The 26,309-nt window shown below is 56.2% G+C and overlaps 1 protein-coding gene and 1 long non-coding RNA gene across 3 annotated transcripts; one reads left to right on the top strand and one right to left on the bottom strand.

The window, feature by feature from the left end:
• MELTF (melanotransferrin) lies at positions 1-26,309 on the top strand. 2 transcript variants are annotated; one of them, XM_063622185.1, is made up of 16 exons: positions 1-239; positions 2,000-2,154; positions 3,129-3,228; positions 5,388-5,570; positions 6,735-6,891; positions 8,389-8,456; positions 12,549-12,736; positions 13,480-13,660; positions 14,333-14,484; positions 18,903-18,999; positions 19,873-20,067; positions 20,723-20,879; positions 20,963-21,030; positions 22,952-23,139; positions 25,516-25,714; positions 26,179-26,309. In XM_063622185.1, the coding sequence occupies exons 1-16, from the start codon at positions 191-193 to the stop codon at positions 26,256-26,258; spliced, it is 2,217 nt and encodes a 738-aa protein (XP_063478255.1). In that variant the 5' UTR covers positions 1-190; the 3' UTR covers positions 26,259-26,309. The 2 variants fall into 2 exon arrangements, with proteins under 2 accessions (XP_063478255.1, XP_063478256.1); XM_063622186.1 differs by having other exon boundaries at positions 20-239; positions 26,182-26,303.
• Positions 24,873-26,187, bottom strand: LOC134733246 (uncharacterized). The gene is made up of 3 exons (XR_010116745.1): positions 25,645-26,187; positions 25,411-25,518; positions 24,873-25,124 (listed from the first exon to the last, which is right to left on the bottom strand). It is a non-coding gene; the product is annotated as an uncharacterized lncRNA (long non-coding RNA).

Raw genomic sequence — 26,309 nt, 5'->3', positions numbered from 1 at the left:
AGGTGTGGAGTCCGGGGATGGCGGGAGGTGACCTGGGCCCCAGGGGCGTGGATTCCGCCCAGGGACTCCCGGCCGCACTTAAGGAGCTCGGGCCAGCGTGAGGAGGGAGCAGGGAGGAAGCCCGGCTGCTGCTGACTTCCTCGGATCTGGACCCAGCCCCAGCCCGGCCCCAGCCAGCCCCGACGGCGCCATGCGGGGTCCGAGCCGGGCCCTGTGGCTGCTCCTGGCTCTGCGCACCGGTGAGGCCCGGCTGTGAGAGCCGAAGGCGGGCGGGGGTCCTGGGGCGCTGCAGCCCGGCTGAGCAGGTCTGGGGGCTGCAAATGTGCCTGAGCCTGCGTCTCCGGGGGAGTGCGACAGGGGAGACGGGGGCTCGGGGTCGAGTAAGGACGGCGGAGGGAACTAGCACGGAAGCGCAGACGGGGATGTCTGGAAGGCTTCTTGGAGGAGGCGGCCTTGAGCCGGGCCTTGAAAACGTGAGGCTTCCGACGCTCCAAGGAGAAGCGCGGGCTGAGGCGTGGTAGGGAGGCCTTGGAGCGTGGAGAGGAGCATCCAGAGGGCCACACCCCTCCTGACGCGCGCAGGAGCTCAGGAAGGCCTTGGGGGGCCAGAGCAGCTCTTTCTCCCGAGCCCCCGCGGGAGAAGATTCAGAGGGACTGACCAGGAGGGGCGCGGGAGTCCGCCCGCGGGGGCCTCGCACATACAGGGATGGAGGTGGGGATGGAGGCCGGGTCCCCTCGCGTCGGCGCCCCAGGGAGTCGGGGCCCAGGATGGTGGGACGCGAGGCGGGACCTCGGGGAGCGGCTCGCGGGGATCGTGGGCGGCGACCCGCCGAGGGGATGGAGTTCATGGCACCGCTGTGGCCGCAGGCGACGCACTCATCAATGCAAACGACGAAGCCACCCATCCCCCGCCCCACACCCCGCCCCGTCTGAACTTTGCAGTTTCCCGCCTGGGTGGTGGGGGGCTTGGAGCGCTGCGGAGGGGAGGGCAGTTCGACTTTCCAGGGCGCCGCCGGGAGTGGGGAGGGCAGGGCTGTGGAGGAAGCTTCAGTCTCGGCCCTTGGGCTGGTGGGGCTGCCACGGGAGGGTGACCTGGTTTCCGGGGGAGTCATGCGTTTCCCTCCAGCACAGGCCTCTCTCTGGCAGTGCTGGCTGGGGCAGGGTGAATGGCAGGGGAGCTCAGGCCTGAAAGTCATCAGCCCCAAGGGGCTCCAGCACCCCTTCCTCGGGGCCCCTAGCCTGGGAGCTCTCAGGGACTCTGACCGGGTCAGATCCTGAGGCATAAGCAGAAGTCTACTGAGGATCTGGGTGTCTCAGGCTCTCTACAAGGGTTTATTTTCAACACAGAAGGTGGGGTTTTCATCTGCTCTCTCAGAAGATGAAGCAGGCTGAGAGAGGCTTGAACCTACCCTGAGGGGTCCTCAGCCTCCGCTCTGTGCCTGCCGTCTTCCCTTGGCAGGGCCTGGCACTGTGCCCACCGAGGGCGGGTTTGCAGCCAGCATAATCGCAGACACTCCCCAAGGGTGCAGGGCTCCTGGAGGGCGGCCCACCCACAGCCCCCTCACCTCACTCTCCTGTCCCAGTTCATGAGGAAGGCCCAGGGACACTGCTGGGTGAGGGAACCCACAACGAGCACCCTCTTCGGGAGGCCTGGAGAGGGGAAGAAGCTTCCACTTCCAGGGCCTGCCGAGACTCCCCGGCCAGTGCTCCCACCAGGTGGGGGAAGCTGAGAAGCGACCTGTAGACCCTCCCACTCCTCCGGGTTCTGAGCCATTCCATTTGCCAGCAGCCGTGCCCCTGGTCAGAGAGGCCCTGAGCACAGGAATACCAGCCCTTCCCCTGTCTCTGCACCTAGTGCCTCCGTGTGAGAGGGCAGGGCTGCCCTAGAGGACTGGCTGTCCAGGCGAATGGGCTCACACAGAACTGCTGGAGCCACCCTCCATGGTGGGCCGGGGCTGGGCATGGCGGGGGAGCTGGGCCTCACAGTCCCCTGCCCGCAGTGCTCGGTGGCATGGAGGTGCGGTGGTGCGCCACCTCGGACCCAGAGCAGCACAAGTGCAGCAACATGAGCAAGGCCTTCCGGGAAGCGGGCATCCAGCCCTCCCTCCTCTGCGTCCAGGGCACCTCGGCCGACCACTGCATCCAGCTCATCGCGGTGAGTCCTCTCCCTTCCACCCTGCCAGACAAGAGGGCTCTGACTCACGAGGGAGCACACAACAGCCTCATTCACTGGGAAAGGGGCCGACCTCGCCCTGCCAGGCCCGGCTGATAGGATCTCCCGAGTCTCCGTGGCGACAAGGCCATCTTGCCTCCCGCCGGGCCCAGGCCAGGAGGTGGGAGCCTCAGGAGGACCCACTGCTGCTCAGAGGGGCGCCAGCAAGGAAAGGCTCCTGCCAAGGGGGCGCAGACGGTGGTGACCCCTCAGTGGCCGCAGGCGGCTACTTGCTCGTTTTGCCATGGGGCTTTCCAGAATGGGGCTTGTGTGGTTTCTGGGGAAGGAGAAGCAGGGGCTGGACTCCCAGGTGGGTGAGTATGGGGTAGGAGAGCAGGTCTGCTGAGACCTGCTAAATGACACTGATAATCCTCAGAGGCACCGCCGGAGAGTGGCGTCCCTCCTGGGTGGCTGCAGAGAAAGCTGGCTTTTCATTCCAGCTCTGCCCCCAATATGCCCCCAAGACCTAATCCAATCACAGGCCCACACTGGGGCCAAGGCTGTGGGTCAGGCTCCATGTGAGGGCAGAAACCCCAAGCATAGACCATCATAGAGAAAAAAAGCTAGAAAACCTAGGGTAGCAGTGGAGGCACGAGGTGGAGGGATAGAAAGCGAGGGAGACTCACTTTTCACTGCATGCCATTTTCTACTATGTGATTTTTTTACTATGATATCTGAGTCCTGCAAAATCAATGATTAGTATTTTTTTTAATAACATTATTAGGAAAACAAGGTGAATTCTTGGTCTGGGAAAGGGGGAGAGCCCTGGGCCCTGGTTGGGCTCCTGGGACAGATGAGAAGGACGGCTCATCCCTCCGGGGCTTGGGGTGGGGCCCCAGGCCATCTGGTAGGTGCCCCGAGTTCTTTGCTGAGCAGGCCGGCTGGGCCAGGCTTGGCTGAGCCACATTTCCTTGCAGGCCCAGGAGGCTGACGCCATCACTCTGGATGGAGGAGCCATCTATGAGGCGGGAAAGGAGCACGGCCTGAAGCCTGTGGTGGGCGAAGTGTACGACCAAGGTAGGAGGGTGCAGTGGGAGGAGAGAGGACAGCCTGCGCTGGAAGTCAGCTCTCCAGGCTGCCCTTGCTGGGCCTGGCCTGAGCTGGCCATCAGCCCTGTCCACAGGGCAGTCCTGGAGTCCCAGCCAGACGAACGCCCTAAGTCTCTCTCAAATTCCCCAGGGACAGGAGCTCCAGGGACACAGAGAGCTGCCCCAAGTCTGCTCTTCCCCGCAGGGAGCCCAGCAGCCCCCTAGCCTGTGCCCACTCAGCTCTTACTGCGGGCTGCCCCAGACCTGCTGTGGTGCTGGGCATGGTGCCGCGCGTGTAACTGCCTTGGGTGAGCAAGGCGTCCTTAATGCCGAGCCACCTGCACACTCCGGGCCTCCCTTCAGAAGCCTGGCTCTGGGTAGGGAGGTGCTGCCTGGCAGCGGCACAGTTCCACAGCCCCAGCGCTTCCCCTTCCCATGACCTCTGTGACCTTGGCCAACCGCCACTTCCCGGACTGTAAAATGGGGATGGTAACACCTGCGCTGTCACCCAGACTAAATGAGCCGGGCCGTGTGCCCACCTGATATGTGGTATGTGCTGGAAACTGTGAGTTCCTTTGCCCAGTCCCCGCATCACACACGAGACCTGCCTCCAGCTCAGCCGGCTCCTGTGTCTCCCCTGCCACCTCTGCTTGGCCGGCGCCTGGCCTCGATCACAGTCCAGCACAACTGTCACCTCCTCCAAGGTGCTCCCTGAGCCCCTCCCTCCCTGGAGCAGGGCCTGTCTTGCCTGCACCCCCATGGCCTCTGCAAGCCTCTGCCTGCTTAGTCCCCAGAGGAGGGTCCAGTCTTCCCCTGTGTCTACCCTCTGGAACTCCACACAGCATCTCGCTTGGAGAAAGCACTGGCTGGTTCCTTGTTGAATTAATGACCATCAAATGACACACGGCACAGTCCAACCCTGCACACCCATCAGCCACAAACAGCTCTGCCTCTGAGGCCCCGCGCACCTCTTCCTCTTTAATTAACTCGACACCTCACCTGAGCACCTGCTACCCGCTGGTCGTGAGCATGCAGCAGTAAACAGAGACCTTCCTGCCCTCACAGGGCAGAGAGTAAACAAACACCCAAAACAATACAGTGACACATGTTGGGAGTGCTGTGAGGAAAAGGAAAGGGTAGGACAGAGAAAACGAGGGTTGCGAGGAAACCCACTGAAATAGAGCAGGCAGGACGGTGCTCTGCGGAGGTGACGGGTAAGCTGAGCCCGGCAACGATCTCAGGCGGTCCAGAGGATTGGTAAGAAACAAGGTGGCTGAGTCAGAGGATGGTACCAGACGGAGCTTCTTAGGTTGGCGGGGGCCAGACCCTGGTGTGCAAGAAGTAACATTGGCTTCATGTTCTAGAACTCCACCTCATTCTGATATGGCCTCCCACACCACCGGGCAGTTTGTGCATGCGTGCATGCCTGCGTGTGTGCGCTCGTGCGATGGGAGACCCTCTGCTCATCAGTTCCCATAGCTGAGTCATCTGTGGTTTGCCTGAACGGCCCCTTGGAGCCACCTTGGCGCAGGGGAACGTTTTGCAGGGCTGCAGAGCCCTGGCCCCACCACACGCACCCTGCAGCATTCAGGGTGGTGAGTGACTTGGGACCACATTGCTAATTCTGTCTATCTCTGCCTCTGTCTCACTCTCCTTCAGCCCCAGGAAATCGCCGCCCCTCATCTGGGGAAGCCCCTCCTCGGCTCCCCAGCTCCTCCCAGACACCCTTCTTCCCATGACCCTGATACCATTCCCCCAAACCCTCTAAGTTCTCCTAGGGGCCTAGGCTTTTGGAAAGCAAGGACTTGCTGGCTTCTTCTGCTTTCTGTCCCGCTAAATAACTCCCCTGATGTGAGCAAATGTGGACCCAGCTAAGCACCAGCTGCTTGGGAAGGAAGAGGGGGAAATCAATGAATACATCAATATCTCAGGATCGTATCTACCTCAAGAGGCTAGAGGGCAGGGTCTCTTAATACATGTAGATGAAGCCCACTTGCTCTCTTGGTAACAAGAACGCTACGCACACATCCATGTGTACAGCCATGCTCCGTGCACACACCTCTCCCACAGCCGGCCCAGGCAGGGTGCTGGTGCAGCCTCTCTTGAGGCCTCTCCCTGCTGCCCTCACCCACTCCCCTCCCCTCCTAGAGGTCGGTACCTCCTATTACGCCGTGGCTGTGGTCAAGAGGAGCTCCCGTGTGACCATTGACACCCTGAAAGGCGTGAAGTCCTGCCATACGGGCATCAATCGCACAGTGGGCTGGAACGTGCCCGTGGGCTACCTGGTGGAGAGCGGCCGCCTCTCGGTGATGGGCTGCGATGTACTCAAAGGTGAGGGCTTTGGGCTGGGCAGGAGGGTCCCCAGGCCTTCCCCTCCTTTCCTTGGCCCACACTCGTCCCTTCACTGGGTAACCTCCCTCCAGCCTCGCCACCACTCTTCATCCCTGGAAGGTGCAGCAGCCCCCACTCCATGCCTCCCCCGCCTCCACTCTGCCGCCAGCCCTGCGCACTGGCACTGCCTCTTGACTTCCTGCTTGCTTGGACCCTGAGGGGCACACTTCTTGCTCACCCGTCATGGTGTCCCACATGGCACAGCCAGGCACAGGCCAAGCCCATGAGTGGGAAGCAGTGAATCTCCCAGGAGTGCTTCCCACGGGTATAGACCCGGCACAGGTCACTGTGTCTAGAAATGTGTCCTCAGCTTTGCAGGACCAGAAATGCTATTTTTTCAGGACCCAAACAAGGTGCTGACTTGCACCCAGAAAGCTCCCAAGTCAGCCGTGTAAACCCACGAGAGCCTGGAAGCCTCACCCTCTCAGCTGGTGGCCAGGTGTGGGTAGCTCGCCAGGCACTTGGCGTATTTATTAAATATCTACTCCTCCGGGAGGTCACAAAAAGCAAACCAGGAAGAGGGCTTCCTGGAAAAGCTCAGTCTGGCTGGTGATGAGCGTGGCCCGACTGGCTCGGGTGCCTCCTCGCGCGGCACAGGATAAATACTTGTGAGTTTTGGTGCCAGCAGGGCCGGAAGAACCATGCAGGGCAGCCCACCCTGACCTCGTCCCCCGTGAGGCCGGCCGCCGGGCGTTTGCCTCCCTCCCTGTGCTGTGAGAAGGGTTGTCTACCAGTGAATGATCTTCAGTAATTATTTCCCCTCCGTCATCAATCACACTTGGCTGAGCTGGAAATGAAACCCACAGTGAGAAGAGCCTCTAGCTGATGCTTCGTTATCCTGCGTGGTCATTTAGGAGGAAATTTTTAGTTCCCCCGAACCACTTTTAAATGACAGTCTCTCCCAATGCTCACTGCTGCCTTGGTGGAGCCGGTTTGGGAGTTACTGATCGGGTCCACTCCCCGGTTTTGCTCAGACTGAAGCTGGAAGGTGGAACCATTCTCAGCAGAGTCCAGATGGGAGCCCGGGCCCCCTGCTGGCCCTGGGGGCTTGGCTTGGCTCTGAAGAAAGTTCTGCTGAGTGACCTCTCTACCTCCTTCCCACAGCTGTCAGCGACTATTTTGGGGGCAGCTGCGTCCCGGGGGCAGGAGAGACCGGTTACTCTGAGTCCCTCTGTCGCCTCTGCAGGGGTGACAGCTCTGGGGAAGGGGTGTGTGACAAGAGCCCCAGGGAGAGATACTACGACTACAGCGGGGCCTTCCGGTGAGCGGGGTGGGGGCAGGGAGGGGCCGGGTCGGGCAGGCGGCAGGCAGAGGCGCTTAAGGCCACAGATGCTGGGGAAAACACCTTTGCCCAGAGAGGGCCGTGGAGGGGAAGTGGTGGTGTTGGCTGCATCTCATCAAAGCACCCTTTATATAGTTCTGTGCCCTGGTCAGTTTAAAAACATCCAGCTAGAATACGCCAAACTGGATTTGCTCATAAAATCAACATGTTTGGTATATTTAGTGAGGTGAGGGCTCAGAGAGAAGAAAATGGAAAAAACAGCCTTTTGGCCACTCCCATGTCCCCATTCTCAGACCAGCAGGGACAGAGGGTCAGGGGAGTGTGTCTTGACACCTGGGGCCAGCCTGTCTCTGCTGCTGGTTGCGGCTGGCACCTTGGGTAATCCTTCCGTGGATGCAAGAGAGTCTAACAGCTTGTGGTCCAATTCCATCTGCCTGCAGAGGAGGAAACGTGCTCAGCAGGATTGGAAAGGAAGCTTCTCGGGCCCCTCTAGCTACCTCACGTTCCCACCTGGAGCGGGGAAGCCTGCTGGTGCCCCACGCTCCAGATGTGATCTGAGTGGATGCAGTTTTTGGCACAGAGAGAAGAAAGAGTCCTCAGCACCCCTGAGTGGGAGAGCCTTGCCCTCCACTGCCCCGTGTCCTTGGCCATGCACACATTCTCTCTGACTCTCTCAGAGCCTCAGAGCCCTCTCCTGATGTCGCCCTCCCCGACCTGCTCTAATCCCTGTGTATTTTCTGCCCGTGGGGACCCAAGCAGCCCCTTTGCCCAGCAGGTCTAACCTGCCTCCAACACTGGGCAGTGACATCAGCAGAACATGTAAAAGGCAATGGTCCCTCCCACTGAGGATTCTGTGGCATGGCATGAAAAGGCCTTCTAGTCCAGTCCCCTGCCTCGGGGCAGAATGCTCTTCAAAACACCCTGAAAATTAGCCCAGCATAGTGGCACACACCTGTCATCCCAGCTACTTTGGAGGCAGAGGCAGGATGATCACTTGAGCCCAAGAGGTCAGAGCTGCCGTGAGCTATGATTGCACCACTGCACTCCAGCCTGGGCGACACAGTGAGACCCTGTCTCTAAAAACAAAACAACAAAAACAAACACACAGAAAACCGACGCCCTGAGAGTCACGGCTGCTGCTACTGTAATAGCAGCTGCCCTGGGAATGCCTTCTCCCTACAGGCCTGAGCTAGGCTGGAGAGGGTCTATACTGGATTATAAGGAGCCTCTCATCCTCAGAGCAGCCCTGTGGGAGCTACTTTCCCACCCCCCTTTACAGATGATAGGGGCTAGGAAGGGGCCACAACTTGGCAAAGCCACACAGCCAACCAGCCAGGGAGCTGGAACCCAGACCACATGACTGGAAAGCCCATGCCCATCGTGGCCACCCCTACAGCCCAAGCCAGGCCTCCAGAGGTGGAAGATGGGCAGGGGCAGAGGCTCAGCCCATCCAGACCCACAGCCTCTCCTCCGCAGGTGCCTGGCGGAAGGGGCAGGGGACGTGGCCTTTGTGAAGCACAGCACGGTACTGGAGAACACAGATGGTGAGTGGGGGAGGGGCACGGGCCCAGAGGAGCAGGGAGTCAGGCCAGGCCAGCCTGGGGCAGGGATCCTAGATGGCAGAGTTGGGATCAAACGCCCTAGTGCAGTGCTGCTCTGAGTCTCTGGGTGACCTTGGACAAGTCCCACAGTCTCTGAGCCTCAGCACTCCCAACCGCAAAAGAGCAAAGGCAGGTGTCACCAGTGGAATGCCCACTGCCCACAGGGCAGGAGAAGGGGGTGAGCGAGCAGCTCTGCTCTCCTCTGATTTGAATATAGCATTGGGTTCTGGTTCCACCTGAAGATGAGGGGCTGATTTTTTAAGCAATTTGCAAACCCCTGCACGGGATCTCACCTACCAGCCCTTCCTGGCATTTTTCTCCTCTTGCCTGGAGAATTTGTCCCTCATCCCTGGGAAGATTTAAGATACAGGTTGGTGTTGGGGTTGGGCACGGTGGCTCACGCTTGTAATCCCGGCACTTTGGGAGGCCGAGGTGGGCCGATCACGAGGTGAGGAGATGAGACCATCCTGGCCAACATGGTGAAATCCTATCTCTACTAAAATACAAAAAACTAGCCAAGCGTCGTGGTGGGTGCCTCAAATCCCAGCTACTCAGGAGGCTGAGGCAGGGGAGTTGCTTGAACCCAGGAGGCGGAGATTGCAGTGAGCCAAGATCATGCCACTGCACTCCAGCCTGGTGACAGAGTGAGACTCCGTCTAAAAAAAAACAACAAAAAAAACAAAGATTGGTGTTATATATTGAGCCATCGTGTCATTTAAGTTTTTTAATTTTGAAAGAACTGAGCTTTGGAAAACTTACAAGAATAACTCAAAGAGCTCCCTTCTATTCTTCACCCAAATTCTAGCTGTTTAGCATTTTTCCACATTTGATTGTGTGTGTGTACATGTGTGTGTGTGCGTGTGTGTTCTGACCCATTTGAGAGTACATTTGCCTATGTCATACCCCTTGAATACTTTAGTATGTATCTCCTAAGACAAGGAGGTGTGTACCTAGCCACAGTAATCAAAATCAGGACATGCAACTTTGACACAATCCTGTTATCCAATCTATAGCCGATATTGCAGATTCACTCACCGTCCCAGTTCTGTCCTTCATACCCATTTCTTTCAGACCAGGACCTAAACTCTTACCATGCATGGGGTTTAGTTGTTAGATCGCTTTAGTTTCCTTTATCTTGGAAGCGTTTCTCAGTCTTTGTTTTTTATGACACTGGCATTTTGAAGCATCAGGCCAGTTATTTTATAGAATGTCCCTCAATTTAGATTTGCCTGAAGATCGTTCCTCTTTTTAAATTGAGATATAATTTACATGCAGCAAAATTTGTTCTTTTTGAAGGACAGTTCTATGAGTTTTGCCAAATACGTACAGTTGTATAACCACCAGCACAATCGAGATCTTGATGGGGCAGACCCTTCAGCCCAGGAGTTCCTCAGGCCCCTGCTAGTTATCCCCCTGCACCTGCCAGCAAGCAGCAAACACACTGTTCTGCCTGCAGTTTTGCCTCTCCCAGGACGTCTGATGATTGGGGTTTTTTTTTTTAAATCATTGTCATTCTTTGCTGTTATTAATCATTGCCTTTTAAATCAGAAAGTCCATCATGAAGGCAAGCATGGACTAGATCTGAGAAGGAGGAAAACGAGTGCCCTGCACACGAGGAAGCACGTAGGACGATGCGCTCTAGTGCTGGGCAAGCCTGGAAATGGGCTCCTGTTCACAGGCCCCAAGACAAGTCTGACAAAGGAGAATTCGGAAAACGGGCAAAGAGTAGGGATATGTTGGGATAAAAATCAGCTCTTTCAAACTTGCGTTTTTTTTTGAAATGGGGGTCTCACCATGTTGCCCAGGCTGGTCTCAAACCCCCAGCCTCAATTGACCCTCGCATCTCAGCCTCCTGAGTAGCTGGAATTACAGGCATGCACCTGGCAGCTTTTTCAAAGTTTTGATGGTAATCTAAGGCAATCTAAGGAAGAAATTTTTAAAGTGACTTTATACAAAAAGATTGGTAAGAGCAAAGGGGTAGAAGTGGCATAAATGTCTAAAGCAGGGAAGTGACAGGACTTTCACTGTTCTTGGCTGAGGAGAAGCGGGAGGGGCTGATGGAAGCACCTAAATGATGCATTTGTCTGGAGGCAAATGATGCCCCAGAGCTCTAACCAAAGGTTTTGCAGCAGCCGAAAAACAGAGAAAAGTTGGGAAGCGGGGGTAGAACTGCACTGAATCATTAAGAGTGCTGTAAACTACCACGTGGCCATTAAAAATGACCTTTGTGGAGTTTTCCTAAACTATCACTCTGGTGTGGGTTTTTGGTTTTAAAATAGCTTTGCAGTGAAAGCTTTCATGACCATACAAATTATCTTTTTTCTTCCTATTTCCTTGTAGAGGTTTTTTTCCTCCTTGTCTTAAAGTCATAAAAATATTGTTATGTGGGACCATCTGTGGTTTAATTATAGTCCTTAATATTCATCTTCTCAGTATCCCTGTTTGGTGTTAATAGTTACTTTTGCCAATTTTCTTTTCTGTTGAGAAACAAATGAATTTATGGAAAGTTTCCAATACTGTGGAAAAATACTCTACCAAACAGGATGCCAAATTGCCTGTCAACTATGCCCTTAACTAGGTTAAAAGTGGTCAAAAAGAGGTTGGGCATGGTGGCTCACGCCTGTAATCCCAGCACTTCGGGAGGCCGAGGCTGGCAGAACACGAGGTGAGGAGTTCGAGACCAGCCTGGCCAACATGGTGAAACCCCATCTCTACTAAAAATACAAAAATTAGCCAGGCATGGTGGCGCACACCTGTAATCTGAGCTACTCGGGAGGCTGAGGCAGAAGACTCACTTGAACCTGGGAGGCAGAGGTTGCAGTGAGCCAAGATCGTGCCACTGTACTCCAGCCTGAGCGACAGAGCAAGACTCCGTCTCAAAAAAAAGAAAAAAAGCTGGGTGCAGTGGCTCACGCCGGTAATCCCAGCACTTTGGGAGGCCAAGGTGGGTGGATCACGAGGTCAGGAGATTGAGACCATCCTGGCTAACACAGTGAAACCCCGTCTCTACTAAAAAAATACAAAAAATTAGCTGGGCATGGTGGCGGGCGCCTGTGGTCCCAGCTACTTGGGAGGCTGAGGCAGGAGAATGGTGTGAACCCGGGAGGCGGAGGTTGCAGTGAGCCAAGATCGAGCCACTGCACTCCAGCCTGGGCAACAGGGCCAGACTCCGTCTCAAAAAAAAATGGGGGGGTGGGGTCAAAAGACAGGAAATAAAATAGAAAAAAACGACTTGAAAGAAATACGAATAGCTGCAGTTACGGGAGTTTCCCCTTCCTCTCTAGCCCCAGGGTGGGTAAATTCCTTTGGGGTTTGTTTCCACCGTGGCCCCTGCTCCGGGAGCCCGGTCCCCTGCCCCCTGCTCAGAGCCAAACACAGTGCCTCATGGCAGCCACGAGCTCATCCTAGACTCTTGGTACATCTCTGTCTCACCCAAAGCCTTTTTTTTTTTTTTTTTGAGACAGAATCTCACTCTGTCACCCAGGCTGGAGTGCAGTGGCGCCATCTCGGCTCACTGCAAGCTGCGCCTCCCGGGTTCACGCCATTCTCCTGCCTCAGCCTCCCGAGTAGCTGGGACTACAGGCGCCCGCCACCACGCCCGGCTAATTTTTTGTATTTTTAGTAGAGATGGGGTTTCACCGTATTAGCCAGGATGGTCTCGATCTCCTGACCTCGTGATCCGCCCGCCTCAGCCTCCCAAAGTGCTGGGATTACAGGCGTGAGCCACCGCGCCAGCAAGCCTTTCTTATTTTCTTACTCTTTTTATCTTGATTTCTAAGTATTGTATTACTGTCAGATACCTCCATTCACTTCAGCAATAGAAATTGGTGAGGGCTAGAAAATGACAGTAACGAGATAGAGTCTGTGTAGGTACCTGGAGTTGGGTGCTGCCACCAAGCTCTGCCACCTTCTGAATGCTGAGTTCCCATGTCCATGACACCCAGCCACCCCCAGATTCCCTCTCCTGGGCCTTCCCTGCCACCCCCCACCCAACCCCTTTCGGAGCTGGCTCAGCCCAGGCTTCCTGCTTCCCAGGGAAGACACTTCCCTCCTGGGGCCAGGCCCTGCTGTCACAGGACTTCGAGCTACTGTGCCGGGATGGCAGCCGGGCCGACGTCACCGAGTGGAGGCAGTGCCATCTGGCCCGGGTGCCTGCTCACGCCGTGGTGGTCCGGGCCGACACAGATGGGGGCCTCATCTTCCGGCTGCTCAATGAGGGCCAGGTGGGCTCAGGGTCCCCCAATCCCCCTGCACAGCTTCCTGGATGGTGCCTTGGGGTTGCTCAGCAGGGTGGGACCAGGAGGGGCAGGACCCAGAGACTGTCCTTGGGACAGACCCCAGCATCGGGCCAGGTCAGAGTGAGGAATCAACTGTGCTGGCTGGCCAGGAGGAGGGCTGGCCAGGAGGAGGGCTGGCCAGGGAGGGGGCCCAGAGGAGGGGGACCCAGGGACTCGGGCACCCTCAGAAGAAGCTCCTGATACTTGTGTCTCTGAGAGCTAAAACCAAAACATATGAGCAAACAAACCAAGTAACAAAACCAACGCCTTTCAAAGCACACCATTAATTACATGTGGCAAATAAGGTTTGGCTAAAACCGCTGCTTATGACAGCAATAGACTTCTGACTGCTGGTGCCCCAGGCTCAGTTAGTTTTGCCCCATCCAGGCTGCTACCACCAGCCCCACGGCGTGTCCTCAGGACTGTCCCACCCCTGGCCACAGTCATGTGTCCAAACAGCTGAGTGTGAGGAGGCCAAATGAAATCAGAGCAGACCCAGAACTGGCAGGGCCCAGGGGAAGGAGGCAGCGGATCAGGAGAGGCGCCGCAGAAGAGGGAGGCCTCACCTGGCCCTCAGAGTGGGTGCCTGGTCTGAGGTCAGGGAAGAAGGAGGCAGGGGCCAAAGTGGGAGGGAAGGATATGGCCTGTCAGCACCCTCACCACCCTGTACCACACTCCTTGACACACAGCGTCTGTTCAGCCACGAGGGCAGCAGCTTCCAGATGTTCAGCTCTGAGGCCTATGGCCAGAAGGATCTGCTCTTCAAGGACTCTACCTTGGAGCTCGTGCCCATCGCCACGCAGACCTACGAGGCGTGGCTGGGCCCCGAGTACCTGCACGCCATGAAGGGTCTGCTCTGTGACCCCAACCGTAAGTCCGCCTGTCCCAACTGCTGCCAGCTCCAGCCCAGCTCAACCTCGGGCATGGCCAGGCTCTCTGGGAAAGTGGCCGGGGGAAGACACTCAGCAGGGAGGCCTCTGCGGGAACCTGTCATTTCCACTCCTCTGCCCCTGGGGCTTTGGGGAGGAAGCATCTCTTCAGCTGTATGGCCTATTGTACCTCAGAAGCCCCACCCGGCCACAGCAGGGTAGGATCCAGACCATCAGAATCTGTCTTGGGAAGGGTCCCCTCGCCCCTCCATCCACAGCCATGGCGTCCTGTCAGTTCTTCTACAGCCTCTCGCTCCTACTCCCCGCCTCTATCCCGTGGCTACAGCCCTGGCGCAGGCGCTGTCTTTCGCCTGGACTACTGCAGTAGTCTACAAGTGAGCTTCTTGCCTTTAGCCCCCCTGGCCCCATATATCCTCCACCTCCAGCCAGGGAAATGGGTGCCACACACTGAGTTAGATACACGACAGCCATGGTCTTCCTCAGGCCTCACACTTGCCCCTTTTCTGTATGAGGAAGTGGGATCCGATGGTTAATAACTTATCCCAGCCTCTCAGCTGACAGGAGAAAGGCCCAGAAATTCCCTTGGGTCTGACTCCAAGCTCTTCCGTGGCGGTACTGGCCTGGCAGTGACCGCTTGCTTGCCCCACCCCAGGGCTGCCCCCCGACCTGCGCTGGTGTGTGCTCTCCACTCCTGAGATCCAGAAGTGTGGAGACATGGCCGTGGCCTTCGGCCGGCAGCGACTCAAGCCGGAGATCCAGTGCGTGTCAGCCAACTCCCCCCAGCACTGCATGGAGCAGATCCAGGTGGGGTCACGCAGGTGCAGCGTGGGCCAGGTGGGCGGGTGGTGGCAGTGCCTGGGCGGTTCTTACTACCCACGCCCCCTGCTGCCTGGGGAACAGAAGAGTGTCTACTGCAACAAGCCCACAGGGACAGGCAGGGAGGAGCGACCACCAGGCCGGCACCCACCCCAGGGGACAGGCAGATGGGGTGAGTCCCCTGGAGAGCCTGAGAGCTCCTCACTGAGCAGGGGAGCCAGGGGCAGAAGGAGCGCTGGCCCAGCTGGGCACTGACGCCCTGTAGCCTGGGGCCAGCCCCTTCCGCTTTCTGAATCTCAGCCTTCCCTTGTGCAATAGAGTGGGCGTGGATCATTGTTCAACTTTTTCTTTTTTCCTAATTTTTCTAAATAGACAAATAATAATTGTGCATATTCGTGAGATACATACTGATGTTTCGATACGTAGAATACATGGTGATGGGAGCAGGGTAATCAGCACACTATCATCCCAAACATTGCTCATTTCTCTGCGTGGAGAACATGCAGTGTCGTCCTACCTGTTTGAAACTATGTATTATCGTTAACTCCACTCATCCTACAGTCTATAGAACACTGGAGCTTATTCCTCCTATCTCTCCCAGCTGGGTACATTGGCTCACACCTATAATCCCAGCACTTTGGGAGGCCGAGGTGGGTGGATCACTTGAGGTTAGGAGTTCAAGACCAGCCTGGCCAACATGGTGAAACCCCGTTTCTACTAAAAGTACAAAAAAAAATTAGCCGGGCATGGTGGCACGCAGCTGTAATCCCAGCTACTGGGGAGGCTGAGGCAGGAGAATCGCTTGGACCTGGGAGGTGGAGGTTGCAGTGAGCCGAGATCACACCATTGCACTCCAGCCTGGGCGACAAGAGCGAGACTCTGTCTCAAAAAAAAAAACAACAAAAAAACTCTCCCTATTCCTCCCTTCCCCTACCCTTCCCAGTCTCCAGTATCCTCTGTTCTACTTTTTACTTCTGTGAGATCAACTTTTTTTAGCTTCCACATATGAGTGGAACATATGGTGTTTAACTTTCTGTGCCTGGCTCATTTCACATAACACGCTGTCCTCCAGTTCCGTCCGTGTTGCTGCCAATCACAGGATTTCATTCTTTTTTATGGCTAAATAGTATTCCACGGTGCATGCCAATGACATTTTCTCTATCCATCCTCTGTTGTTGGACACCTGGGTTGATTCCATATCCTGGCTATGGTGACCAGTGCTGCGATAAACATGGGGTGCAGGCATCCCTTCCACAGGCTGATTTCCTTTCCTTTGGACAGATTCCCAGTGGTGGGATTGCTGGACCATATGGTATTAAATAGTTCGATTTGTAGTTTGTGGAGGGCCTTCCACACTGTTTTCTATAGCGGCTGTCCGGGTTTACATCCCCACCAACGGTGTGTAAGAGTTTCCTTTATGCTGCATCCTCACTAGCATTTGTTATTTTTTATCTTTTTGATAACAGCCATCCTAACTGGGGTGAGCTGATACCTCCCCGTGGCTTTGATTTGCTTTTCCCTGATGATTAGTGATGCCTGCTGGCATTTTGTATGTCTTCTTTTGAGAAACATCTGTTCTGATCACTTGCCCATTTTTAAGTTGGATGGTTTTCTGCTGTTGAGATGTTTCCATTGCATGTATATTCTGGATATTAATCCCCTGTTTGATGAGTAGTTTGCAAATGTTCTCTCATTACGTAGGCTGTCTTCATTTCACTCTGTCGATTGTTTTCTTTGCTGTGCAGAAACTTTTTTGTTTGATACAATTCCATTTGCTTATTATTGCTTTTGTTGCCTATGCTTTCAAGGTCTTTTCATAAAATCTTTTCTCAGACCAATGTCCTGAAGCATTTTGCCTATATTCTCTTCAGCAATTTTATTGTCTTGGGCCCTGCATTTAGGCCCCTCGTCCGTTTTGAGTTGGTCCCTGCGCAGGGTGAGGGGTAGTTTAGGGCCCCGTTCATTCTGCACTTGGACATTCAGCTTCTTCCCAGCAGCATCCACCGAAGAAGAGATCACTCTTTTCCCAAAGAGGTTCTTGGAACCTTTGTCAAAAATCAGCTGGCTGTAAAACTGCGGGTTAATTTCTGGGTTCTCTATTCTGTATCATTGGTCTATATGTCCGTTTCTATGCCTCTATCTTTGTTCTTTTTGCTTAGGATTGCTTTGGCTATTCCAGGTCACTTGTGGTTCCATACAAAGTTTAGGATTGTTTTTTCTAATTCTGTAAAGAATGTCATTGGAATTCTCATAGGAAAGTTCAGCGTTTTTGACAGCACCGTGCACTCAGAATACATTTTGCACTGATCACAATCTAGTGCATGAAAATTTTTCTTTCAGATATAAATTTAAAAATGTATGTCCTCTATATACAGAGATATGACACAAACGGTACCCGCTATTTTCTAATGTATTCTATTCTAATCCTTTTTTTCCTGACACTTGTCATGACCCATTCCATTGATTTGGCCCCCATGAATAGGCTCACCGTCCGCAGCTAGAAGCACTGGCCTGATCTCTAGTGCCTGTTCACCTCTTTCCTGGTTCGCTTCTCTGCCTGGGGACTAACGCCAGGTGCAGGGGAGGCCCCAGAGGCCCTGCAGTCAGGGAGGACTGCTGTGGTCCCGGGTGTCCAGCCTCGGCCCAGAGCCCCGGCTGTCAGCCCCTGGGTGTCCACACTCCCCAGTTTTTGTTTTCAGAGCAAGTAGGTGGGGCCTGCTCAGGGGGTCCCCAAGCACAGGGCCCTCAGCAGTGCCAGCTCTGCCCAGGCCAGGGAACCACATTGACCGGAAGGCCACAAGGAGGAGACCGGGCAAGAATACAGGGTGAGCAGGCCTATGACAGTGACATAGCGCAAGCTGACGCTCCCTGTATGCCCCGCACAGTGAGGGCCACTGTGTGGATCATCTCATGTAACCCTCACGACAGCCCTGGCGGTTGTTGCGACCATCAGCCCCACTTTTGGGTCTGGAACTGGGGAGAGAGAGGCTGGGGAAGTAACTTGCCCAAAGTCACCAGCCGGGATGTGCTGTATGAGCTTCCCCACACCGCATTGCCTGAGCCAGGCCACAGCCCTGTCTCCACACTTCTGGATCTCGGGAGTGAAGACCACCCCAGCATCAGGCCAAGGAGTGCCCAGGCCCGAGGCGAGGGTGTTCCAGGAGCTTCCGCAGGCCGATGGAAGCCTGTCCTTGTGCAGAGCTGAGCGCAACTGTGTGTGACAGTGACAGAGGAGCCTCCGCCGGAACTGCGGAAAGGGCTCGGGCTCGGTGGGAAGGGTCTTTATTTCCTAACGCCTGGCAGGCTGCCCTATTGTTCCAAGAGTGCCAGAGTAGGGAGAGGTGCAGGGAGGGAGGTTTCAGCTCCCTCTGAGTGACAGCCTCCTCTCAGTCTGGGCTCATAGAGGGCCAGGGGGCTGCCCTGGGGCCTGCGGGAAGAGGAGAGACTTCAGGGGCTCCTCAGAACCCCAGCAAAGGGCTCAAAGACCCTCAGTTCTAGCTTCTGAGGTTCTCAGAGAGGAGGCCAGTGTGGCTGTAACACCCATTCCTGCCCTGCCAGTTACCCAGGGAAGGGACCATCAGCCAGAAGGTCCCTCGGCTGGGTGCACCCTCCTGGCCCGAAATATCAATGCCACTGCCTGTTATTCCACTGCCATCACTTCATGCCTCTTCAGGAATGGTGTGGGGCGCCTTCCTGGGGCACAGGTGTCCCCACTCTCCTCCACTGTCATCCGCTTCCCTTGAGGTTAATCACACTGCTGTGGCTTTGTTACCATTTAGCCCCTTGGTGGGGTCCTGGGGCCACCTGTCAAGAGGCTTCCGAATAGACAAGTAGGGTGGGTGCAGGTGACGTGGAGGACCCAGGAGTGTCCTGGGAAGAAGGCACTGGACCCTCCCACTGCCTCCGCAGGGAGAGCTCCATCCCTCATCCCTGGAGCCTCCTCCCCAGGCCCTGAGACTGCCATCGTTTCAGATCCGGGCATTCTTCCATCTGTACACGCATTTAACAGACAGGCATTGCACCACACGGTGTGCTGGTCCTTGGCCAGGTGCCGGAGAGGCGGTGCCCGGCTGTCGGGGGGCTGGCAGGGCACAGGGAGGCCCACGCCGAGCATGAGGGTAGGGATCGCGCTTGCTTTGCTCAGAGCAGGGGCACAGGGGACCCTGGGTGGCCACACACAGGAGTGCTGCGTGGGCGTTTCTGCTCCTGGCCGGGCGTCTTCACAAGGAGAGGAAGGGGCAGACTGCCAGGATGGGGTGCTCCCCACCCACATTCCCCAGGGGAAGGAAGCCTAAGGCCACAAACCCCAAGAGACCAGGCCCTGCCGCCTCCGCAGACACAGGACCCCGACATCCAGAGCCATCCTGGGTTCACCCCGGCCCAGTGGCTTCTTCTGTTCCCTTCAGGCTGGGCACGTCGACGCTGTGACCCTGAGTGGCGAGGACATTTACACGGCGGGGAAGACGTACGGCCTGGTTCCCGCAGCCGGGGAGCACTATGCCCGTGAGTGCAGGGCCTGCCGCCTGGCCTCAGCCGGGAGGTGGGGATATTTCTATAAATGTAAAAAAGTGCCCCCCTCAGCCATTTTCAGAAGCTCCATGCCTCTCTCCTGGAGATAGTGGCTGCCTGTCACCAGGCCTGCCCCAGGCCTCAGTTTCCCCAACTATTCAACAAACGTCTCTAAGGGGCTGGCAAACTTTCTGTAAAGGATTGGAGGATAAATACTTGAGGCTTTGCAGACGACAGACAGTCTCTCTTTCAATAACCCTTTCAAAATATAAAAACTCTTCTTAGCTTACAACCCAGGCCATACAGGAGCAGGCCTCGTGCTTTGCCATCTTGGACCACTGGGGCCTCCTCAGCCTCTTCTGGCCCTAACCAGCCATGGAAAGTGGCCCTTCAGAGTCCCCCTGTCAGCTCATTTGTACCTTCTCAGGGGCCTGGGCGGGGGCTTTGGCCTCTGTCCTCTTACTGGTGACCTCAGCGGCCTGGGTCCCTTCCACCTGGGTGTGAGCAATCTCTGGGCTGTGGGAAAATGCTTCTGCAGCCTCAGCTGCGCCTCCACTTTCCTCCTGGGAAGTGAGAAAAATACCACCTGGGTTTAAGGAAAGGAAGAAGCCCCCGTGGGGAAGGACTGCTGGGGCCAGAGGAAGACAAGGCTGGAAAGTGGAGGCGAGAGGCTGCTTCTCACAGGGGACGCAGGAGGGGCCTCTGCTGGGCCGGCTCTCGGAACACCCCGGCCTCAGGCCTGGGCACTCTTTGGCCTGCATAGCTCAGGCAAAGAGACAGGAAGGAGTGGGTTTGAAGGAAGGACCCCCCAGGCACTTGCCGGGCTCTCAGATGAGGGGCCCCTCGCGTGAGTCCCTCTCTCCCCAGCGGAAGACAGCAGCAACTCGTACTACGTGGTGGCCGTGGTGAGGCGGGACAGCTCCCACGCCTTCACCTTGGATGAGCTTCGGGGCAAGCGCTCCTGCCACGCAGGTTTCGGCAGCGCTGCAGGCTGGGATATCCCCGTGGGCGCCCTCATTCGGAGAGGCTTCATCCAGCCCAAGGACTGCGACGTCCTCACAGGTACCCCCTTTTTAGGAACGCAGACTGGGGAAGCCTTCTCTGGGGTTAGCTGGGGACCCGCAGCCTGTTGGGGAGGTGACCTTGTTGGAAGGTGGCCAGGCTTCTGCATATGTGCCCGGGTATCTCCACAAGCTGGGGACAGAAGCACCCACCATATGCCATACATGAAGCCCTTCCCGTGTGTTAGATCACACAACATTCATGGAAACTGGCAAGATCCTTGGGCTGACAGGCCACACACCTCTGTCCTGGCTGTTAACTCAGAAAACACACCAGCACTTTTTTTCTAACCACTGACACAAGCACACAGAGGGCACTAGGGTTGGCAGCTCCCACTCCCAGACAGCTGGACAGCTGCTCTGATTGGAACAAAATAGTGAGGTAGTGAGACGCTTGTCCCTGAGGGAGTTCAAGCGAAGGCTGGGTGATGTTCGGTGATGGAGTTGCTGTATCTAGACAACCTCTGCACCTCTGCATTCCCCACGCTGAGATCCTCCAGGAGACACTCCACTCAGAGCTGAGGGGAGCTGAGCGGACAGGTGGCCTTGCAGTGTAGGGTCAGGTGGGTGGGCAGACCTGGGGGGAGCGGCCCGCCCAGCTCCCTGCCACGCTTTCCGCTGCTGGCCCCTCATCATTGCCCTTCCCTCCACCCCAGCGGTGAGCGAGTTCTTCAATGCCAGCTGCGTGCCCGTGAACAACCCTAAGAACTACCCCTCCTTGCTGTGTGCACTGTGCGTGGGGGACGAGCAGGGCCACAACAAGTGTGTGGGCAACAGCCAGGAGCGGTACTACGGCCACAGCGGCGCCTTCAGGTACCCGGGGGCCTGGCGGTCTGGGGCTGTGTGCAGAGGCTGGGACCCTCCTGCCGACGCCTGCCCTGCCCTCTGTGTGGCAGGTGCCTGGTGGAGAATGCGGGTGACGTTGCCTTCGTCAGGCACACAACCGTCTTTGACAACACAAATGGTAGGTGGGGGCCAGAGCAGAGCCAAAGGTAGGTCGGGGGGACTGTTCCCATCCTCAGCACAGTCCAGACACCATGCTGGGTTGGGGCCAAGCAGCAGCTCAGAGAGGCTGAGTCTGGAAGGCTGTGCCCTCTGGGAAGCTGGGAGCCCCAGGGGTCACAGGGTAAGAACAGACCTCAGACCACACATCCAGGGGTGCTGGATACATGACGGTCTTTACTGGTCTGGAATTCAAGTCCCTAATCCACCGAAATGGTAGAAACTCAATCCCAGTCGATTTGGAAAGACCCCCTTCTGGGGGTACTTATGTAGCGCCACGCTGTGAGGTGGGAGTGGCATGAGCCTCTCCACAGGGTCTTGAGTTCAATCAGTGTCTGGTCTGTGTTCCTGGGCAGGTCACTTTCTCATGCAAGGAAATCTGTCTGCATCCCCCAAGCCACACCGAGGCAGGGCGCGCCCAACACACCCCACAGGCGGTTGCTTCCTGGAGTCACCGTCCTGGGCTCCACCTGGGATAAAGAGCTCAGGAGCGCTCTGCTCCGGGACCTCCGTGCATACATGGTCCTACCAGAGCACACGCTCCCCCAGCTTGTATCACTTCCCCTTCTTGTTCTCCGTGAAGGAATCTGTGTCCGTTTTGAAGACTGGAGGCTGTTTTCCTCCAACGCCAAAGGCTTGTACGGTCTGCATACCCTGCCTACACCCCAGGCTTTGATACCACAAATGCTGGAGGCCCAGTCTTCTCCACTCACTCCCAACATGTCTCCTCCTGGAGACTTAGCCCAGAAAGGCACAACTGTGGCCCGGTGGGGAGGGGACTGGACAATGGGAAGCAAGACATGCAGGGAAAAAAAAAACGAAAACGAAAACATCAGTTAGTATTTCAAAACTTGGATCTTGCCTCCTATGGGGGTCACCAAGGCAGTAGGACCATTTGCCCCAGCAGAGCTAGGGAGGGTTCCAGGCCCTGAACCCTTCCCGTTACCACAGCCCAGCTCCCCTGCCCAGCCCCCTACCAAGAACACGTGAAACCCTCCCCCAGGGAGGGGCCGTGTGCTCCTGCATGAGCCCAGCGGGCCTGCCTGGTCCCAGGTCTGTGCATGGCATGGTCTGGGATGGGGTCAGGGGAGGTGGGCAGGTGCTGGAGAGGCCTTGGAAGGCCCACTTGCAGTGAGTCACCCGCCTCCCAGGGCCGCTCCTTTCCCTTTTATCTTTAGCTCTCCTCAAGGCCCACCTGGATTTCCTGGAAATGGGAGGAAGATGGATACTAAGTGAATGCACAGAGACACGAAAATGTGATTCCTGTGGGCAGCATTTTCTCAGGCAGCCCTGGGACCGCCTGCTTTAGAATCACTGGGATGCTGGTTTAACATGCAGATTCTTGAGCCTGATCTGAGACCTTCTGAATGAGATTCATTGCAAGCAAGGACCCTTGAAGCTGCCTTCTGCATCCACAAGTGATGCTATATCCTGTTCCATTTGAGAACTTCAGCCCTTAGGGGCAATCACCCACCACCTTCAGGGAGCCACCCCACCCTCAGGCTTGAGGATGTAACACATAGATGGGGTTCTCTGCCTGGGAGTGATTAACAGCCTCAGTTTCCTCACCTATAAAATGGGGACACCACCACCTGCCCTGCATTACTGTTGTGGGGATCAAGCAACACCTGTAAAGTGCTTGTCACATAGTAGGTACTCCCTACTCCCTGCTAATGGCAGCTCCTGCTAATGGCATTAACACAGCTGGGTTCTTTCACCACGGTAACACAGCAGAGCACGTGGAGAATGGAGAGGGTTGGGGAGCTGGCCAGATGTTGCCACCTCCCTGTAGTGAAGGCCTTGGGGTCCCAGGATAGCAGCTTCTCTTTACACTTCTCCCCACTCCCCGAACGTCCCCACACACACTGCTTTGCCCCCCTCAGGCCACAATTCCGAGCCCTGGGCTGCTGAGCTCAGGTCAGAGGACTATGAACTGCTGTGTCCCAACGGGGCCCGAGCCGAGGTGTCCCAGTTTGCAGCCTGCAACCTGGCACAGATACCACCCCATGCTGTGATGGTCCGGCCAGATACCAACATCTTCATCGTGTATGGACTGCTGGACAAGGCCCAGGTGAGCCAGGGTGGGGCTGCCTCATTGAGGGGTGTGCAGCAGAGGTAAGCTGAGCCCCTGGGAGGCCTCAGTCTACCTGGAGCAGACCTCTGGAGAGACTGAGGAAGCCCGGGGGAAATTCTGTGATTTCCACTTATGCAAGGACGTCCCTTCAGAAACTGTCCCCTCTGCCTCCTGCATCGTTGATTTTCCCTACTCAGTCAGACCATTCTCACCAACATGAAACATGCTGTGGTTTCTGCCATCCTTAAAGAACAAACTAACCTCTTGGTCTCACATTCACCCTCTTGCAGCTGTAATCCTGCTCCCTTTTTTTTTTTTTTTTTTTGGAGACGGAGTCTCACTCTGTCACCCAGGCTGGAGTGCAGTGGCGCGATCTCGGCTCACTGCAAGCTCTGCCTCCGGGGTTCATGCCATTCTCCTGCCTCAGCCTCCTGAGTAGCTGGGACTACAGGCACCCGCCACCGCACCCGGCTAATTTTTTCTATTTTTTAGTAGAGACGGAGTTTCACCGTGTTAGCCAGGATGGTCTCGATCTCCTGACCTCGTGATCCGCCCACCTCGGCCTCCCAAAGTGCTGAGCTACTGTGCCCGGCCAATCCTGCTCCCTTTCAAAGCAAAATTCCTCCAGAGTGGTCTGCTGTGGAGTTAACAAGTCCTCTCCTCTGGCCTCTCTTAAGGATGGAGACTACCCCAGACAGGCTCCAACCAGGGCCCTGAAGCTGTTCTTGTCAAGGTCACAGTGACCCATGATGCTAAACCCAGTGGCCATTTGTCAGTCTTCATTTTACTTGACCTCTCAGCAGCACTGGCCACAGCTCTCCCTCCTCCTGGAAACACCTTCCCCTGCAGCCGCCCAGGTCCTCAGCCCTGCCTGGCTGTTCTCTCACTCTCTGGCCACTCCTCAGTCTTCTCTGCTGATTCCTCCTCATCTCCCTGACCTGTTAGCCCTAGGATTCAGTTCTCAGCCCTCTTCCCTGTCTACAGCTTACCCTTGATCTCATCTAATCCCATGTCATCAAATACCATCTACATACAGATGGCTTCTAAATTTACATCTTCAGACCTCAGTCTCAAACTTGCATATTTAACTACGTACTCGACATTTTGACTTGTGTTTCTAACAGTCATCTCAAATGGATCAAGTCCAAAGCTGGACCCCCATCCCTCCTTCAGTCTTCCCCATTTCAGTTAAGAGCAACTTTAGCTTTTCCATTTCCTCGGGAGTCATTTCTGACTCCAGTCTTCCTCTCGTGCTCTATAGCCGATCTATCAGCAAATCCCATTGGTTGTGCTTTCAAAATATACCTAGAATTTAAACCCAGGTTGTCTCACAATGGAGCCACCGGTTTCTAACCACTCCCCCTCCCCCGACTTATGCTGAAATTGCCTTCTCCACACCCACCAGCACCACAGAACTGCAGAGCTGGCTGGCTCACCAGCCCCGTTCCTAAACTTTGACATTGGGAAATGATGCATGTTCCTTCCTGTCATCTTCCCCACAGAACCCCTCTATCCCAGGAGGGCTTTACTCCGGGTCCCTGGGTTTCCCTAGGGGGTTGCTAAGTCCTCTGAAGTAATGTGGGAGAAGAATCCTGGGTGGATGTGCATTTTTCTGGGGAGAAGGCTGACAGCTTTCATCAGACCTTCAGGAGGATCTGCGAGTCCCTCCAAAAAGACTGAGAGCCACCTGACTCCTTGGTTCCTCCTTGCTCAGTACTTAACACCTTACATAGATATTCATGCATGTTCTCCACATGTCCTTTATTTATATTTGTATTCATAAGTTCTCATACTACTTCTGGTCTTTTTAGTAGCTCTTTTAGGGCTGTAGCCACATTCCAGTGATTCTGAGCAGGGTGGAGAGGAGTGCAGCATCCCTGGGCGGGTGGGTCAGTGAAGACACGCCCAGCTCACCCGATATTCTGTGACTGGTTGCAGAACACAAGTCTCTCTCGAAATTGTTTAGGTTTGTGGGGAGATATCTGTAAGATAGAGTGAGACAGCCTTATGGAAAAGGCCAAGGAATGCTGAGCAGGCCTAGCAGAACACTCAGGAATCCCACCCACACGATCCCTTGTTTCTGGGTCTTTCTTCCTGGACATCTCAGGCCTCAGGCCTGCATCCAGGAGCTGGAGCACCACAGTGCTTCTGAACACCTCTTCCAGTGGCACATGCGGGCCCAGTGTCCCCACACTGGCTTGGGTGACAGAGGCCAATCAGTTGTCAAGCTTATGACTTCCATTCAGAGTCGTGGGGCCCTGAAATTACTTGCTCTTTGGGTCACTGTATGTAAAGCAATTTGCAGCAAGCGGCACCGGGCGGGTGACCCTGCCTGAGGCCAGTGAGAAGCAGGTCTGCTTGCGGTGCTTCCAGGACCTGTTTGGAGACGACCACAATAAGAATGGGTTCAAAATGTTCGACTCCTCCAACTATCATGGCCAAGACCTGCTTTTCAAGGATGCCACCGTACGGGCGGTGCCTGTCGGAGAGAAAACCACCTACCGCGACTGGCTGGGGCTGGACTACGTGGCGGCCCTGGAAGGCATGTTGTCTCAGCAGTGCTCGGGCGCAGGTAGGACAGGCTCGCCCTGCCGCCTCCCCTAGTGCCATTCAGACCCCTTCACCCCAGAACCTTGAGGGAGCGGGGTGGGGGCTGCGGGTCTGGGGAGGCAGGTGGAGGTCCGTTCACAGCAGTGCAGGTGGGGTGTCCCGGGAGGATTTTGGCCAGGAGGCTGCGGGCCAGGAGGGCAGGAGCCCGGCAGGTCTCCCAGACGGACCTGGGTAATGAGTGTAAACGCTCAAAACGGCGGTGAGGGGAGGATCTGGGGCCACGGCAGAAATATGCATGTGGCGCCTTTCTGGAAAGAATGAATATGCAAAGGCAGCAGGGGAAAGGAGCTTTGCAATTGAGCAGAAAGAGGGAGGCTGGGGCGAGTTCGGTCCCGAAAGATCCTCCCACCCCCACCCCAGAGTTGGTGCCTGAGGCGGCCACCGCGGCCCGGGCTTCGGGGCCTGACCCGCCACGTTCGTCCCCAGCAGCCCCGGCGCCCGGGGCGCCCCTGCTCCCGCTGCTGCTGCCCGCCCTCGCCGCCCGCCTGCTCCCGCCCGCCCACTGAGCCCCGCCGGAGCCCGCGCCCTCGGAGACCCGCCGCGCCCCAGAGCTCCCG

Source organism: Symphalangus syndactylus, chromosome 17, assembly GCF_028878055.3.
Source record: "Symphalangus syndactylus isolate Jambi chromosome 17, NHGRI_mSymSyn1-v2.1_pri, whole genome shotgun sequence".
In the NCBI taxonomy this organism is placed as follows: Eukaryota; Metazoa; Chordata; class Mammalia; order Primates; family Hylobatidae; genus Symphalangus; species Symphalangus syndactylus.
The sequence above is the reverse complement of the archived record's forward strand: the minus strand, read 5'-3'. Positions and strand labels throughout refer to the sequence as shown.